Below are 18,094 nucleotides of genomic sequence, written 5' to 3' on the forward strand. Positions count from 1 at the left end.
AATTACAAATACAATTTAACTGATAAGGTTGGGGGACCTTTTTTGTCCTTAACAATCCTGACAATTGCTTTTCTCGTAGAATCTGAACAGAGATATTTCTCCTACACTTAGGGCAGCAGCCTACTCCAATACATGGGGGTGACGGAGGAGACAGAGACAGATTGTGTCCATTCTGGGATTGCCAGACATGGTTTTACTGCTGTGTAATGGAAGTAATGCTCCTGTTGGGAACCAGAGCATAGCCCAGTGTACACAGAGTTGCAAGTCATTCTTCCTCTGACCAAAAGAACTGCCCTTATTTTGGCAGCAGCACCCTACTCATAGAAATAGAATGTACCCATGACTGTAACTTCATATTGCCAAGGTCTGAGGGGGGTTTCCCAATCTAGTCATTCTATTGCTATGGTGTACCTACAAGGAGGCAGACGAGTATTCATCACACAGATATAAAAGGACATTGTCTCAGGCGCTTCATCGGGGACACAGACGGATCCAAGATGTCTACCGCTCCCGCCCCCTCTTCAGTGCAAAAAAGGACAACAAACAATGGGGTTGCCATGGAAAAACCTGGGCGTTTAGTCACCGCACGTTGGCAGATTAGAAGGTTTCAGTCGGGATTCAGAGTTTTTTTTACAATCCATACTCCTCACAAATATGGACTTCACTGTGCTCTCCTCTCCCATCCTCTTAGGTTAAACAAATGGTTAACTGGTCATGTGGAGGAACACTTGAGTGGAGACAGACTAAACATGGTGGTTAAAAAAAGGCTATACGACAAAATACAGCTCAGCACATCCAGTAGCTTCATCATAAACATGTTGTGTATGACGGTATAACTCTGATTTAATTCTTATGTGAAAACCACGAGGGGGCCAATCTAACAACATTCTGATTTCATTGTTGTTTTTATTGGATAAATAGTGGAGCGAGAGAGACAAGCAGGGAGAGATTTTTCTGTCAGCATAGTGTCAGGGGCTGGATTTGGGAATATTCCCAGGCGGCTGAGTTATCCCCTAGGCCACTGGTCACCAACCTTTTCTGAGTCCAGATCACTTTCTGAGTCAAAATGCAAGCCGAGATCCACCGCTCAGATTTTGCTGAACATTGCTTCAAAAACGTAAGCTTATGCAACATGAACCTATTAAAAACACAGTACTGTAGCAATGAGACACAGCGGAGCGACAGAGAAGCCATTTGAGGGCTCGCCTCAACGTACCTCCGCTCTCCCTTTCCTCCGCTGACACTGACCAAAAAGATACACTGCCTTTCAACTGAGGGCGAAACTTGAGTCGCACTGCATTATTTCATGCACAAATTCATGTTGTCACTCCTATGAACAGAGAAAGTGAAATATTCCTCAATATTAAAAAGACACAAGACGCCAATAATAACGATACACTTACCTACTCATTCACTACAGCTGCAGTGCTGGTTGTAGCACAAGTGAAAGTAGGAAGAACGTGCATTTTATGGCTTATAAAAGTGTTGAAAACAAAGTGTTGACAGAGCTGAGTAAGAACTTACCCTCACTCATAAAAACAGCAGCTCTTTGCTGTATTCGTTGACAGTCTCTCTCTAGTCATGGTTTTAGAAGTTTTCAAATCTCACAGTATCAACTTTGCTGTAACATTCTTTTACGTGTGCTATGTTACTGCAGGCATGGTAATCTGAGCCATCCGATTGGCCAGCGGCAGGCCTATGGTGCACTTGATTTGCTCTCCGGGCCCACAGGGAAGGCAGAGTTTGTACCTTCAGACACATGAAATGGTTAAAAATGGGAACACTTTGCCTACCCGGCACGAAGGGTAGCTAAAAAATAGGAATAAAAAAAATGTAAATAGGAACGCAAGGCTTTATAGTTGTTATTTTTTATAGAAATGTTTGGCGATCGACTGGCCGATCTCCAAGGCATTCCTAGTCGATCACCAAACATTTCTGTGAAAAAAACAACGATAAAGGCTTGCGTTCCTATTTTTGGTGACCACTGCCCTTGACCATCTTGATGACCAGTAGAAAAATGAATGGTCATTTAATTGATAGTATTACTTGGATAAATATTGTTCAACCAATCCAATAACTTCTAGGTTGCTATTACCCTGCATCTCTGTATCACGTAGGTCAATGATGATTGGTGTGAACGACTAGCCTAGCTCACAGCTAACAGTTGATCCAGCTAAGGGCAGGCCGCTCTACTTACCAGTCTTTCCATCTCCTGCTCCCTGAGCCTCTCCTCTCTCTGGCGCCGGTGGTACTCCAACAGCTCGTCCTCGTTGTCGCTGATCTCAGAGATGCTGTTTTTGCGCTCGCGCATGCCCGGGTGGGGGCCCCTCAGATCCCAGGGGCCCCCAGACATCTTCCTATGGCCCCTGGGGCTGGCAAGAGGAGAGGAGCCAGGCAGAGAGCCCAGGCTGTAAGCTGGGGAGAGGGCATTCCCAAAGCTGGCCTTCCTCCCCCCTCCCCCGCTCTCCATCATCATCAACCCTGAGGTGGGGGAGGGGCTGCGGGCTCGGACCACACTGCCGCCAAACTGGTCCTCCGCGGGGGACTCGGCCTTGCGTTGGAGCCTGGGGCTCTCCGGGACTCCCAACTTCCCCAATGATGATGGGCTCTCAGGTGTTCTCAATGTGGGGATACTTCCAGGGAGAGCCCCCGGGAGAACAGGCACCCCTCTGCGAGCCATGGAGGGGCTGAGAGGAGGGAGCTCCTTCATGCTGCTGGCCCCGCTGCTGAGCTCAAGGTTCCTGCGAGACAGTCGAGGGCTCTCTGGGGGCTGCAGCGTGCGGGGGTGGGCGAAGGGGTGGTGCTGCTGGAGTGGAGAGCCCCCCTGGATGATGTGGACGATTGGGTCCAGGGGAGGCTGAAAGGCCCTGCTGTGCTGGGATAGCAGCTGTCTGGAAGGGCTGGAGGTGAGGGAGTGGTCCACTTGCTCTCTGAAGGGGCTGGCCGGGCGCTCCTGGAGGATGGTTCCCGCTTTCGTCCTTGGACTGGATGGGGAGGAGGTGGTGTAGGGGAACTTGGCCGTGAATCTGGGGCTACTTGGCACTGCATTCCTGCCCATGTACCCGGCATCGGCTGAGGCAATAGATAGGTGGGTCAGTCTAGGGCTCTCTGAACCCACCCCCCCTGGGCTGTCCAGGCTCTGGCCTCTGCGGGCTGGCTTGGGGCTCTGGGGGGCCTCCAGGAGACCTTTTCTCTGGTGCCTAGGGCTCTCAGGAACCCTCTGCACCCCGCCTCCAGGGCTGTAGTTGGTCAGTGTGGTCCTTGGCTGAGGGATGGGTGGTGTAGTTGTGTAGTTGTAGCTGGATGAGCGGACCGGCACGGGGGGCAGGGATGGGTCCTGGGGGTCCAGGCAGCCGCTGGGAGAAGGGCTGGTGTAGCTGCCTGCGCTGCTGGCCGCCGAGGGAGAGGACAGGGGGGAGAAGGGTGGGGAGGTGTTCTCATAGCTGGAGCCCACAGACATGGCTCCTGGGCTGGTGGGAGGAGAGAGGAGGTATCGGCCTCCTCCATTGACCATGGGGGACAGCGGGGAGTGGGGGATGGGGTGGTCTGAAGAGGGAGGCTGGGGATCATCCATGACTAGGGAGTCCATGATGTCCTGGAGGTCCTTTTCGATGGAGCTGACGATGGCACTATGCTCGGAGCGGGAGTCTCTTTCCCCGGGGGCTGGGTGGCGCAACTGGGACGCTCCTGACTGATGGTTCCCATTGACCAGGCCCTCTGTATCTGTAGAGAATACATAACTAATATCAGTCTCAGGTATACAGTACATAGGCCTACTACACAGTACACATACATGTAAAGAGTGGTCAGAGTAAATATTATGATCACTCACTAGGCTATACTATGAGTAAAGACTATGATCACTGCAATATATACGGTATATATATATATTATACAGTATAGATACCAAAATGTGCAATATGTACAGCATGGTATATCCCTGAAAACAAATAGAAACAGGCATAGGCTCTAAGAGCTGAATAGATAATGAGATGTTGAGAGAAATGAATGCACCATAAAGTTCATAAATGGACTGTATCTTACGGTTGCATCACCTCTCATTAATATAAAGTGCCTTGTTACTTATATGATTTAACCAAAGCCCTTAGCACAAGTACCTACAATTGGCACTTAAGTTTTATAGGTTGGCTACACTTCAATCCATCAATTATCTTAAAGCGCTTCTAAATTTAAACCCACCTGCTGCCCAACTTAATTTACCCAACCCACAATTTGCATGAAGAAATGCTACTGAGAAAAAGGAGGGATAAAAGAGGCAGAGAAAGAGTGAGAGAAACAGACAGAGAGAAAGATTAACAGAGAGACAGACAGACAGACAGACAGACAGAGGTAGACAGACAGACAGACCGGAGACAGACAGACAGACAGACAGACAGACAGAGATTTGTACATTGTTACAACACAGTACAGTGCCTTGCGAAAGTATTCGGCCCCCTTGAACTTTGCGACCTTTTGCCACATTTCAGGCTTCAAACATAAAGATATAAAACTGTATTTTTTTGTGAAGAATCAACAACAAGTGGGACACAATCATGAAGTGGAACGACATTTATTGGATATTTCAAACTTTTTTAACAAATCAAAAACTGAAAAATTGGGCGTGCAAAATTATTCAGCCCCCTTAAGTTAATACTTTGTAGCGCCACCTTTTGCTGCGATTACAGCTGTAAGTCGCTTGGGGTATGTCTCTATCAGTTTTGCACATCGAGAGACTGAAATATTTTCCCTTCCTCCTTGCAAAACAGCTCGAGCTCAGTGAGGTTGGATGGAGAGCATTTGTGAACAGCAGTTTTCAGTTCTTTCCACAGATTCTCGATTGGATTCAGGTCTGGACTTTGACTTGGCCATTCTAACACCTGGATATGTTTATTTTTGAACCATTCCATTGTAGATTTTGCTTTATGTTTTGGATCATTGTCTTGTTGGAAGACAAATCTCCGTCCCAGTCTCAGGTCTTTTGCAGACTCCATCAGGTTTTCTTCCAGAATGGTCCTGTATTTGGCTCCATCCATCTTCCCATCAATTTTAACCATCTTCCCTGTCCCTGCTGAAGAAAAGCAGGCCCAAACCATGATGCTGCCACCACCATGTTTGACAGTGGGGATGGTGTGTTCAGCTGTGTTGCTTTTACGCCAAACATAATGTTTTGCATTGTTGCCAAAAAGTTCAATTTTGGTTTCATCTGACCAGAGCACCTTCTTCCACATGTTTGGTGTGTCTCCCAGGTGGCTTGTGGCAAACTTTAAACGACACTTTTTATGGATATCTTTAAGAAATGGCTTTCTTCTTGCCACTCTTCCATAAAGGCCAGATTTGTGCAATATACGACTGATTGTTGTCCTATGGACAGAGTCTCCCACCTCAGCTGTAGATCTCTGCAGTTCATCCAGAGTGATCATGGGCCTCTTGGCTGCATCTCTGATCAGTCTTCTCCTTGTATGAGCTGAAAGTTTAGAGGGACGGCCAGGTCTTGGTAGATTTGCAGTGGTCTGATACTCCTTCCATTTCAATATTATCGCTTGCACAGTGCTCCTTGGGATGTTTAAAGCTTGGGAAATCTTTTTGTATCCAAATCCGGCTTTAAACATTTTCACAACAGTATCTCGGACCTGCCTGGTGTGTTCCTTGTTCTTCATGATGCTCTCTGCGCTTTTAACGGACCTCTGAGACTATCACAGTGCAGGTGCATTTATACGGAGACTTGATTACACACAGGTGGATTGTATTTATCATCATTAGTCATTTAGGTCAACATTGGATCATTCAGAGATCCTCACTGAACTTCTGGAGAGAGTTTTCTGCACTGAAAGTAAAGGGGCTGAATAATTTTGCACGCCCAATTTTTCAGTTTTTGATTTGTTAAAAAAGTTTGAAATATCCAATAAATGTCGTTCCACTTCATGATTGTGTCCCACTTGTTGATGATTCTTCACAAAAAAATACAGTTTTATATCTTTATGTTTGAAGCCTGAAATATGGCAAAAGGTCGCACAGTTCAAGGGGGCCGAATACTTTCGCAAGGCACTGTATAATAATATGATATTTGTAATTTCTTTATTGTTTTGAAACTTCTGTATGTGTAATGTTTACTGTTGATTTTTATTGTTTATTTCACTTTGTATATTATCTACCTCACTTGCTTTGGCAATGTTAACACGTTTTCCATGTCAATAAAGCCCCTTGAATTGAATTGAAATTGAGAGACAGAGAGAGAGACAGACAGACAGACACCGCAAAAGACAGGCTTTGGAAAGATAAAGATTGAGGAGAAAATGTGCCAGTATAACCCACTTAGTGTGTGGCTGAAGAGCAGCGCACGCCAGGGCACAGTGGTAATTCAATCGAAATCTCAGGCAACTCGCTGCCTCGCCATAATGTCAATGTGGTAGATTAGGGAGCACAAGGGGACATCCAGGTGTAACCTATGGTATTAATATGATATGCTTATAGGCTCTAATAGAAATAAGCAACATCATCATCGGTATGATGGCAGGCAGCCTAGCGGTGAGAGTGTTGGGACAGTAACCGAAAGGTTGCTGGTTCGAATCCCCAAGACACTTAACCTTAATTTTCTCCACAGGCGTTGTACTACTATGTCTGACCGTGGAAAACAACACATTCCACTGCACCTATCTGATGCATGTGAAAATAACGCTGCAGGGTTTTTCATGTTCAACAGTTTGTATCAAGAATGGTCCGACATCCAGCCAACTTGACACAACTGTGGGAAGCATTGGCCTTGCCTTACCTCCCTAATCTTACTACATTTGCACACAATGTATATAGATTTTTCTATTGTGTTATTGACTGTACGTTTGTTTATTCCATGTGTAACTCTGTGTTGTTGTTTGTGTCGCAATGCTTTGCTTTATCTCGGCCAGGTCGCAGTTGTAAATGAGAACTTGTAAAGGTGAAATTAAAAAAGACATTTTTAATAATTGGAGTCAACATGGGCCAGCATCCCTATGGAACGCTTTCAACACCAACACCATTTTCAAGTCCATGACAAATTGAGGCTGTTCAGAGGGCAAAAGGATCGGAGGGTGCAGCTCAATATTAAGGTGTTCTTAAATGTTTGGTATACTCAGTCATATATATATATATATATATATACACACACACACACTGAGTATACCAAACATATATATATATATATATATATATAAATTCATCCAGTTGGGTTTACATTCAGACATGACATGGATATGGTGAGAACATGTGAGCGAGTACGATGTCATTAATGTTTGTTGGAATTTATGTAGGACTGAGTTTGTGTTTTTGTCTTCAAGTTGAAGGTTGACCATTAAGTCACAGACAATGTCATGTCTAGGTTAGTGGATCCATGTCTGTGGACTGTTCAGTTGTCTATTGACTTTTGTCTATGGCTATTTTCTATTGTCTAAAAATGTAAATATTGTAAAGAAAAGATATCACAATCAAAAATACCTTGCCATAAGATGTCATAGTGCTACAATGTCACTGTACAGTACATTACAAATTAGCGAGATCATGCATCTTTGGCAACTATTGTATTTGGAAATATGTACTGTGTGTAAGCGAATATGTATGTGAACACATTTCTGTGACATGTCTATATCATGCACATGCCAAACGTGAAAGCCATTCTAAATCCAGCTCGGTTTTAATCCCCTTCAAATAGGCTACTTTCAGTCCAGGATAAACAAGCTACTGTGTATCACTGCATTAAATAATCATCTTAATTAAATAGCCCATGTGATTTTGCGTTCTATTCATAAAGATGATCTCATCGCCCTGGATGATGAAGTGGCTTCACAAATAATGCATAACCACTATTTGTTCAGTAAAGAGCTGGGAGTAGCCTATCTGTCTTTCTACAATGACTCAACCAGAGCTCTTCTTCTGCTAAGCAGAAAACTATCCAAGCAACATGACGTTTTGAGTGACAGCACGACCACCATATGGCCCCAATACATTTTGGTGTATATTACAATTATATGGATATTTTTCGGTTATTTGGTTATTCATTTCCCCCGTTATTTTCTCAGCAGGCCACATGGTCGTCGCCAGCATTTCGTTTGTCAAACGTCTCAGAATATGAATAGGCCCATGTCTAAAACGTAGATAATGACCGTGAAAATACATTATTCTCTGTCCCTGGACGGACCCCATCATGTCCAACACCAAAGCGCCAATAATAATAATTATCAGTACTGACATGAATGGGTAATCTTGCGACTAAGTCGTTTATAATGATTTATAGCCCAGCTAAAATCCAAACGCTGGAGCCCGGCATTCCTACCTCAATAAAGCTGCCTTTACCGAAGCCTGTTGTAGCCTACCCGGGTCTCCGCACCCGGGAAGGTTGAGAGAGCCTCTGCCGACGTGATATTCCAGCCGGGTTTCGTGTGCCAGGCGCCGCTATCCTGCTTGCTCGCTCCCCCTCCCTTCCCTGTCCACGGTGCTGATGTGACCGCCTGCTAGATTTACCGGGGCGGCAACTATGTCGTCTGTTTTTCTTCTTAAAGGGGCAAAGCAGTCAAAAACGTGATTTGCATATGCTTTATAAAAATATATTTCCACACTATGAGGTTGGAATATTACTGTGAAATAGTGTAAATTATGATAATACAGTTTGAGAGTAAGTGCCGTTTGAAAAGATTGCCTGAAATTTGTTTAGTATGGGTGGAGTTTTGGCCTGCCTGGCGGAATCACCAGGAGGTAAAAGTAAATAGACCAATAACAAAGAGAATTTCAAACCTCTTCCAATAACAGCTAGTTTCTATGTTACAGATCCCTCTCATTAGACTCCTCCAATTAGGTCCCTGACTCAAACCACTCCCAGACTGGTTGAATATGTGCTTGAGAAATGTATTTTTGCTATTTTAATTAAAGACCATAACAGTAGCTAGGTTTCCATCCAATTAGTGACAGATTTTCATGCAAATATCCTAGAATCTTCATAAATAAAATATGCATATTTTCACACCAGTGCTGTTTCCACCAAACAGACTTCTGTGGATACAAATCAGTGCGTGATGCCCTAGTGCACACAACGTTTATTTTTTTGCTTAAGTTTTCATGTACCAAATAAAAATAATGTGTTTCCATTTCAACTCTACCTATAGTTTTGTCACAAAAACTGTTAAATAGCTAAATAGCAAATGTGCCTACCTGAGTCTGGGCAAATGTGCCTACCTGGGTCTGGGCACCTGCGCTCTAGCCGACAGCTCGCAGATACAGTGCAGGTAGGCTGTGTGAGTACAGTAGGCTAGTCTACATGATGAGATTATTATGGATAAGAAGGAAAATATTTGTATTTGTCAAATGGCAGTCAAGCATCGATCATTTCACCAGAATAAGACCCTCGATATTTATTGGAAAGCAGCATCAAGCTCATCACCGTGTACTTTCACAAAACCCTGGGAAGTTCCTTGTAACTTATTTAATCTGTAGCCTAATAAACTGCATGGCTTCCCGAGTTATAGTGGGAGGCCCACACACCATATCATCGCACGACTCCAACATCAAGTCTGCTGACGACACGACAGTGGTAGGCCTGATCACCAACGACGATGAGACAGCCTACAGGTAGGTCAGACAGCCTACAGGTAGGAGGTCAGTGACTTGGCAGTGTGGGGCCCCAACAATAACCTCTCCCTCAACGTCAGTAAGACCAAGGAGCTGATCATGGATGACAGCAAACGGGGAAGGGAGTATGTCCCCATCCACATCGACGGGGCTGCACTGGAGGAGGTCCAAATCACACGTGCACCGTTGTCAAGAAGGTGCGACAGCGCCTCTACCCCCTCAGGAGGTTGAAAAGGGTTGGCATGGGCCCTCATAAAGTTCTACATTGAGAGCATCTTCACAGGCTGCATGACTGCTTGGTATGGCAATAGCACTGCCCTCGATCACATGGTGCTACAGGGGGTGGTGCGGACAGCCCAGTACATCACAGGGGCCAAGATCCCTGTCATCCAGGACCTCTATATCAGGAGGTGTGAAAGGAGGACTCCAGCCACCCAAGCCATAGACTGTTCTCTCTGCTTCCACACAGCAAGCTGTACCAAGTCTGACACCAACAGGCTCCTGAACAGCTTCAATTCCACATGTCATAAGACTGCTAAATAGCAAACTAAATAGCTAACAAAATGGCTACACAAACTATATGAGTTGAACTTTGTATTTGTACAGCCTCCAGTATTTATGCTGCAGTATGTGTCGGGGGGCTAGGGTCAGTTTGTTATATCTGGAGTACTTCTCCTGTCCTATTCGGTGTCCTGTGTGAATTTAAGTGTGCTCCCTCTAATTCTCTCTTTCTCTCTTTCTTTCTCTCTCTCTCGGAGGACCTGAGCCCTAGGACCATGCCCCAGGACTACCTGACATGATGACTCCTTGCTGTCCCCAGTCCACCTGGCCGTGCTGCTGCTCCAGTTTCAACTGTTCTGCCTTATTATTATTCGACCATGCTGGTAATTTATGAACATTTGAACATCTTGGCCAAGTTCTGTTATAATCTCCACCCGGCACAGCCAGAAGAGGACTGGCCACCCCACATAGCCTGGTTCCTCTCTAGGTTTCTTCCTAGGTTTTGGCATTTCTAGGGAGTTTTTTCCTAGCCACCGTGCTTCTACACCTGCATTGCTTGCTGTTTGGGGTTTTAGGCTGGGTTTCTGTACAGCACTTTGAGATATCAGCTGATGTACGAAGGGCTATATAAATAAATTTGATTTGATTTGATTCATTCTTTTGCACTGTCGCTATGCATATTCACAGAGCCCTACACACTACACTCACTGATACTCCGACACACATATAAACACTCACTCCATCATTTGCTCTCACACACACACACACACACACACACACACACACACACACACACACACACACACACACACACACACACACACACACAGCTGCTACTCTGTTTATCATATACAGTGCCTAGCAAAGTATTCACCCTCTTGGCGTTTTTCCTATTTTGTTGCATTTTATGTATGTCCATGTAAAAAAAATAAAAACGTAAAAGTGGTGAGCATATGTGTTCACCTCGTTTGCTATGAAACTCCTAAATAAGATCTGGTGAAACCAATTACCTTCAGAAGTCACATAATTAGTTAAATAAAGTCCACCTGTGTGCAATCTAAGTGTCACATGATCTGTCACATAATCTCAGTATATATACATACACCTGTTCTGAAAGGCCCCAGATTCTGCAACACCACTAAGCAAGGGGAACCACCAAGGAAGCGGTACTATGAAGACCAAGGTGCTCTCCAAACAGGTCAGGGACAAAGTTGTGGAGAAGTACAGATCAGGGTTGGGTTATAAAAAAATATCAGAAACTTTGAACATCCCACGGAGCACCATTAAATCCATTATTAAAAAATGAAAAGAATATGGGACCACAACAGAGAGGGCCAACCCAGCGTCTGAATCTAATTCATGATCCCTGCTGTATATAGTATGCTTACTTTATCGTGTTGTTCTTATTTTTATATCTAGTGTGTTTTTGTTCTACCTTGTTATTTTTAGTATTACAATGTTATCGATTACTGCATGGTTGGCGTTAGAGCTAGCAAGAAAGGCATTTCACGGTACTTGTGCATGTGACATTAACATTGAAACTAGTGTGAAATCATACTGTCATTCATATTTCATTTAATAATATGCCTAGGCTATATAGTATTGAGTCTTCCACGTTATCTACAATGTGATATACAGTGGGGCAAAAAAGTATTTAGCCAGCCACCAATTGTGCAAGTTCTCCCACTTAAAAATATGAGAGAGGCCTGTAATTCATCATCATAGGTACACTTCAACTATGACAGACAAAATGAGAAAAGAAATCCAGAAAATCACATTGTAGGATTTTTAATGAATTTATTTGCAAATTATGGTGGAAAATAAGTATTTGGTCACCTATAAACAAGAAAGATTTATGGCTCTCACAGACCTGTAACTTCTTCTTTAAGAGGCTCCTTTGTCCTCCACTCGTTATATGTATTAATGGCACCTGTTTGAACTTGTTATCAGTATAAAAGACACCTGTTCACAACCTCAAACAGTCACACTCCAAACTCCACTATGACAAAGACCAAAGAGCTGTCAAAGGACACCAGAAACAAAATTGTAGACCTGCACCAGGCTGGGAAGACTGAATCTGCAATAGGTAAGCAGCTTGGTTTGAAGAAATCAACTGTGGGAGAAATTATTAGGAAATGGCAGACATACAAGACCATTGATAATCTCCCTCGATCTGGGGCTCCACGCAAGATCTCACCCCGTGGGGTCAAAATGATCACAAGAACGGTGAGCAAAAATCCCAGAACCACACAGGGGGGCCTAGTGAATGACCTGCAGAGAGCTGGAACCAAAGTAACAAAGCCTACCATCAGTAGCACACTACGCCGCCAGGGACTCAAATCCTGCAGTGCCAGACGTGTCCCCCTGCTTAAGCCAGTACATGTCCAGGCCCGTCTGAAGTTTGCTAGAGAGCATTTGGGTGATCCAGAAGAAGATTTGGAGAATGTCATATGGTCAGATGAAACCAAAATAGAACTGTTTGGTAAAAACTCAACTCGTCGTGTTTGGAGGACAAAGAATGCTGAGTTGCATCCAAATAACACCATACCTACTGTGAAGCATGGGGGTGGAAACATCATGCTTTGGGGCTGTTTTTCTGCAAAGGGACCAGGACGACTGATTCTTGTAAAGGAAAGAATGAATGGGGCCATGTATCGTGAGATTTGAGTGAAAACCTCCTTCCATCAGCAAGGGCATTTGAAGATGAAACGTGGCTGGATCTTTCAGCATGACAATGATCCCAAACACACCGCCCGGGCGGGCAACGAAGGAGTGGCTTCGTAAGAAGCATTTCAAGGTCCTGGAGTGGCCTAGCCAGTCTCCAGATCTCAACCCCATAGAAAATCTTTTGGAGGGAGTTGAAAGTCCGTGTTGCCCAGCAACAGCCCCAAAACATCACTGCTCTAGAGGAGATCTGCATGGAGGAATGGGCCAAAATACCAGCAACAGTGTGTGAAAACCTTGTGAAGACTTACAGAAAACGTTTGACCTCTGTCATTGCCAACAAAGGGTATATAACAAAGTATTGAGATAAACTTTTGTTATTAACCAAATACTTATTTTCCACCATAATTTGCAAATAAATTCATAAATAATTCCTACAATGTCATTTTCTGGATTTTTTTCTTCTAATTTTGTCTGTCATAGTTGAAGTGTACCTATGATAAATTACAGGCCTCTCTCTCTCATCTTTTTAAGTGGGAGAACTTGCACAATTGGTGGCTGACTAAATACTTTTTTGCCCCACTGTATTTCCTTGCCTATTGTAATTTGTACTGCATAGACAATGACCTGAGGGATTTTGACTACATCAAAAAACAGTGTGTAAGCTAAATCAGACGTTCTAGGCAGAGCCCAACCATTTGGAATTATGGAATATTAAGAATGAAGCTAGGAGATCATTAAGATAAAGAGGGCATTTAAATCCCCTCTGTTAACCTAAAATACACAGGGAAAAGGGTGCGGTGCAGGAAAGGTTGAGGAAACACACAGGAAGTGGAAGATGGAAGAATAGGGTGGAGGTTTAAAAATAGAAACAGTAAAAGATACCCCTCAACTTAAAATAAGCAGTGCTTAGCCAACAAAGCTTGCCTGGCTGGCATACGAATGAGCCTGGTAGGAAATGTGTCAGAGCTGCTCACTGAGCGTGGCTGAACTACTGTATAGGCCTACTGCAATGTACTGTTGGTGACTGGGTTGTGTTACCAAGCAAGCGCTAGAAATGTCTTAGAAATCATACTCATAAATCAAATCTATCGACCTTAATGTGACACGCAATAAATCCACAGTTTAAGTACTTCAAGGGTAAGAACAGAGACTCTCTACCGACCTCACCAAGGAATACACATCTAAGGAGAAATTAAGCCCTTTAAACAACAGTGAAAAGCATTAATTTCCAAACCAGGAAGATCCAAACACCCAATATGTATATGCGCTATACTTATCACCGGTGGCACGTCGGCAACAAGCAACAAAATAAGGAAATAACAAGATGCTGGGACAGATCCCCCGAAGGTGGCCAAGGGGAAACACTCCACTGTGCCTGCGAGGAGAGGACAGGGCAGGGCTAGGCAGCTGAACACTTCTGCCTAGAGAGGAATGAGATGCTCATAAAACATGCATGGTGTGAAACCAGGGCCAGCAGGCCAGGCAGCCAGGGTTCTGTTGCACCCTGTCTCCACCCAGGCCAGAAATGGAAAGGCAATAGGGCGTGTGGAACTCTTCTGTGGCGTGTGGAACTCAGCACCTGTAAGGGAGCTGCTTCCTTTGCCACTAACAATCTGAGCCATTCATCTGTGGCGACACAGAAACAAGGACCTTGGGTGCAGGAAGTGAAGCCCTGTTTATTCAGTGTCTTTTCATTTGACGGGGTATTCAAAATGTCTTTATAATACCTGCCTTTTAACCCTTTGCTTACTTTGAGATATACCCCAGAAGTTTATATTCAGTGTGTGTCATTGTACTCCAACGTTGGTTGCCATAAACTGACGTCGGCCATGTATTCTGAATATTATGCTAGCATTGAATTTGAAAGGGTTCAAGGGAAGTGATCACAAAATGTATCTTGTAACATCTACATTTGATTTTCATACAACAGTAGGCCTATACCTTGAGTGTGTCATGACAGTACTGTATTACCTGTGACAGTATTGTATTACCTGTGACAGTACTGTATTACCTGTGACAGTACTATATTACCTGTGACAGTACTATATTACCTGTGACAGTACTATATTACCTGACAGTACTGTATTACTTGTGACAGTACTGTATCACCTGTGACAGTATTGTATTACCTGTGACAGTACTGTATTACCTGTGACAGTACTGTATTACCTGTGACAGTACTATATTACCTGTGACAGTACTATATTACCTGTGACAGTACTATATTACCTGTGACAGTACTATATTACCTGACAGTATTGTATTACCTGTGACAGTACTGTATTACCTGTGACAGTACTATATTACCTGTGACAGTATTGTATTACCTGTGACAGTATTGTATTACCTGTGACAGTACTATATTACGTGACAGTACTATATTACGTGACAGTACTGTAATACCTGTGACAGCACTATATTACCTGTGACAGTACTATATTACCTGACAGTACTGTATTACTTGTGACAGTACTGTATCACCTGTGACAGTATTGTATTACCTGTGACAGTATTGTATTACCTGTGACAGTATTGTATTACCTGTGACAGTACTGTATTACCTGTGACAGTACTATATTACCTGACAGTACTGTATTACTTGTGACAGTACTGTATCACCTGTGACAGTATTGTATTACCTGTGACAGTACTATATTACCTGTGACAGTATTGTATTACCTGTGACAGTACTGTATTACCTGTGACAGTACTATATTACCTGACAGTACTGTATTACTTGTGACAGTACTGTATCACCTGTGACAGTATTGTATTACCTGTGACAGTACTATATTACCTGTGACAGTACTGTATTACTTGTGACAGTACTGTATTACCTGTGACAGTACAATATTACCTGTGACAGTATTGTATTACCTGTGACAGTATTGTATTACCTGTGACAGTATTGTATTACCTGTAACAGTATTGTATTACCTGTGACAGTATTGTATTACCTGTGACAGTACTGTATTACCTGTGACAGAACTATATTACCTGTGACAGTACTATATTACCTGTGACAGTACTATATTACGTGACAGTACTGTATTACCTGTGACAGCACTATATTACCTGTGACAGTACTATATTACCTGTGACAGTACTATATTACCTGTGAGAGTACTATATTACCTGACAGTACTGTATCACCTGTGACAGTATTGTATTACCTGTGACAGTATTGTATTACCTGTGACAGTATTGTATTACCTGTGACAGTACTGTATTACCTGTGACAGTACTATATTACCTGTGACAGTGCTATATTACGTGACAGTACTGTATTACCTGTGACAGTACTGTATTACCTGTGACAGTACTATATTACCTGTGACAGTACTATATTACCTGACAGTACTGTATTACTTGTGACAGTACTGTATTACCCGTGACAGTACTGTATTACCTGTGACAGTACTGTATTACCTGTGACAGTACTGTATTACCTGTGACAGTACTATATTACCTGAGTGGATTCTGTAGTTCCCACCGGAGCCCCTGCTTCCCCCTGGCATCATGCTCTTCATCCTGAACGCCTCCTCTGGGTGGTTGAAGCGGAAAAAAGCCGACTGGCCAAAACACAGCATACAGCCTGTAAAAGAAAACATGGGAGGTTGAGAAAGCAGCAGTTGTAAGGGAGGTGTTTCAGTGAACCATGCTCGCGTGATGAGTAACCTTGCCTAAGACCTAAACACTTGCATTAACTCCCCAAGGTCATGCTTGTCACATTGATATCTGTATCTTCAGGTCAACAGCTTTAGCTTCAACTGATGCTGCCTCTGTAAAATGAGTGAAACACATCTAATAAGTCTGGACAGTGTTAATGGAAACATAACTGATGATGAAAAGATAAAGTATCACAAGTCACTGGGGTTTGGCAGCTTGATAAGGTGGAAAAGGCAGGCAAAGCCTGTAACTCACTTCTATGTAAGCAGTGATGATTGCCTTGTGAGTGAACAGACCATAAATTTAGTTTTTATCTCCATGGAAAAGACTCCCTATGCTTGTAGTGCCTATTCTGATCGACTTACAGCCTTACTTGAAAAATCAAAAACATATCAAACCTTCTTATTCAGTCCTGTATGCTACTAACAGAAAGCAATCAGGAGAAAGCAATGATCCCTCCTGTACTGTCCAAACATAGTCCCATTATACAGTGAATAGCTGAAAATAGATTTTAGATTGAGGTAAATAGGGGGTGGTGGTCTGCTAACTGATATCTGTCATCAGCAACCAGTGAACCTGGGGGTAAAAAGGCTTTCATGGAAACTTTTCCATCAGAGCACCATCACTGTACAGTGGGTGCGATCCAGATTCAACCTGTTCCCTTTACAGTGCACTACTTTGGACCAGGGTCCATAGGGCATTGTTCAGAAGTAGTGCACTATATAGGGAATAGGATTTCATTTCGGACACATGCAGTGTGTACAATGCAGCCAGATGCCTTTTTATTCCATGGAAGTGGGGAAGAATAGTTGATTACTTCACAGGCTCTGACAGGACAGCAAGTGATTAGGACACAAACACAGGCACAGCTGACTTACCGTGGTAACTATCACATCAGTGTAGGGAGACGAGATGACGTCAATGCAGAGGAGCAGAAGATAACATTTTTTTGTGTCGACAGTGAAGACTTGGTGAAAACATTAGCTTTAATTGTTCGCCTAAAGGGAAATTCTAAAAGTTACAGACAAAATTCATTTCTATATAATGTTTATTTCCACATTTGATAATAAAGTATGAAACAAACATCTCTGGGGTGGCAAGAAGGGAAGCTAACGTAAAAACAAGTGTCATAAAACAAGACGATGGTAGTACTGAGACGGATTACATTTTATAACAGTATTATTTAAGATTTTAGTGGAGAGCGCCACATCAGCTGAATTTCTGTCTGTACACGCTCTCTGTTCTTCTTCAGCAGATAGAGATTGTGCATTTTGGCAGGCCGATTTGTGGCAAAACTCAATCATGCCCAATGTCAGACCCACCCTTCAAATGACATAGCCCCGGGGCTACAGCCATCACACACCGTAAGCCAACTCAACCTCACAACTCATTGGCTATTCAGAGAGCACACACGCGCTGTACAGGCCTGATCCAACGTATTAATAGCATGGATAAAACTATGTTTCACACCCTTCCATCATGGTCATATAATAGCAGGAAAACATGGCAAAATGCAAAGTGAGAATGGAAAATGCACTGTTATGTGTGATTGTAATGACTTGTACGTGGTTGTATCTGACACCACAAATTTAAGGTCGACCAATTATGATTTTTCAACGCTGATACCAATACCGATTATTGGAGGACCAAAAAAGCCGATACCGTA

The 18,094-nt window shown here is 43.4% G+C and overlaps 1 protein-coding gene across 23 annotated transcripts in view; it reads right to left on the bottom strand.

Moving 5' to 3' along the window:
* Positions 1-18,094, bottom strand: part of LOC110507155 (pleckstrin homology-like domain family B member 1) — a 110,442-nt gene that overhangs the window by 44,206 nt on the left and 48,142 nt on the right. For 22 of the 23 annotated variants that reach the window (XM_036965742.1, XM_036965746.1, XM_036965745.1 and 19 more), the window contains 2 exons: positions 16,229-16,354; positions 2,198-3,723 (listed from right to left, as the gene is read on the bottom strand). In XM_036965742.1, coding sequence (XP_036821637.1) covers positions 2,198-3,723; positions 16,229-16,354 — 1,652 coding nt within the window. Of the gene's footprint in view, positions 1-2,197; positions 3,724-8,302; positions 8,484-16,228; positions 16,355-18,094 lie in introns of those variants that run through there. The other variant, XM_036965759.1, reaches the window with a different exon arrangement.

Source organism: Oncorhynchus mykiss, chromosome 27, assembly GCF_013265735.2.
Source record: "Oncorhynchus mykiss isolate Arlee chromosome 27, USDA_OmykA_1.1, whole genome shotgun sequence".
Taxonomy (NCBI): Eukaryota; Metazoa; Chordata; class Actinopteri; order Salmoniformes; family Salmonidae; genus Oncorhynchus; species Oncorhynchus mykiss.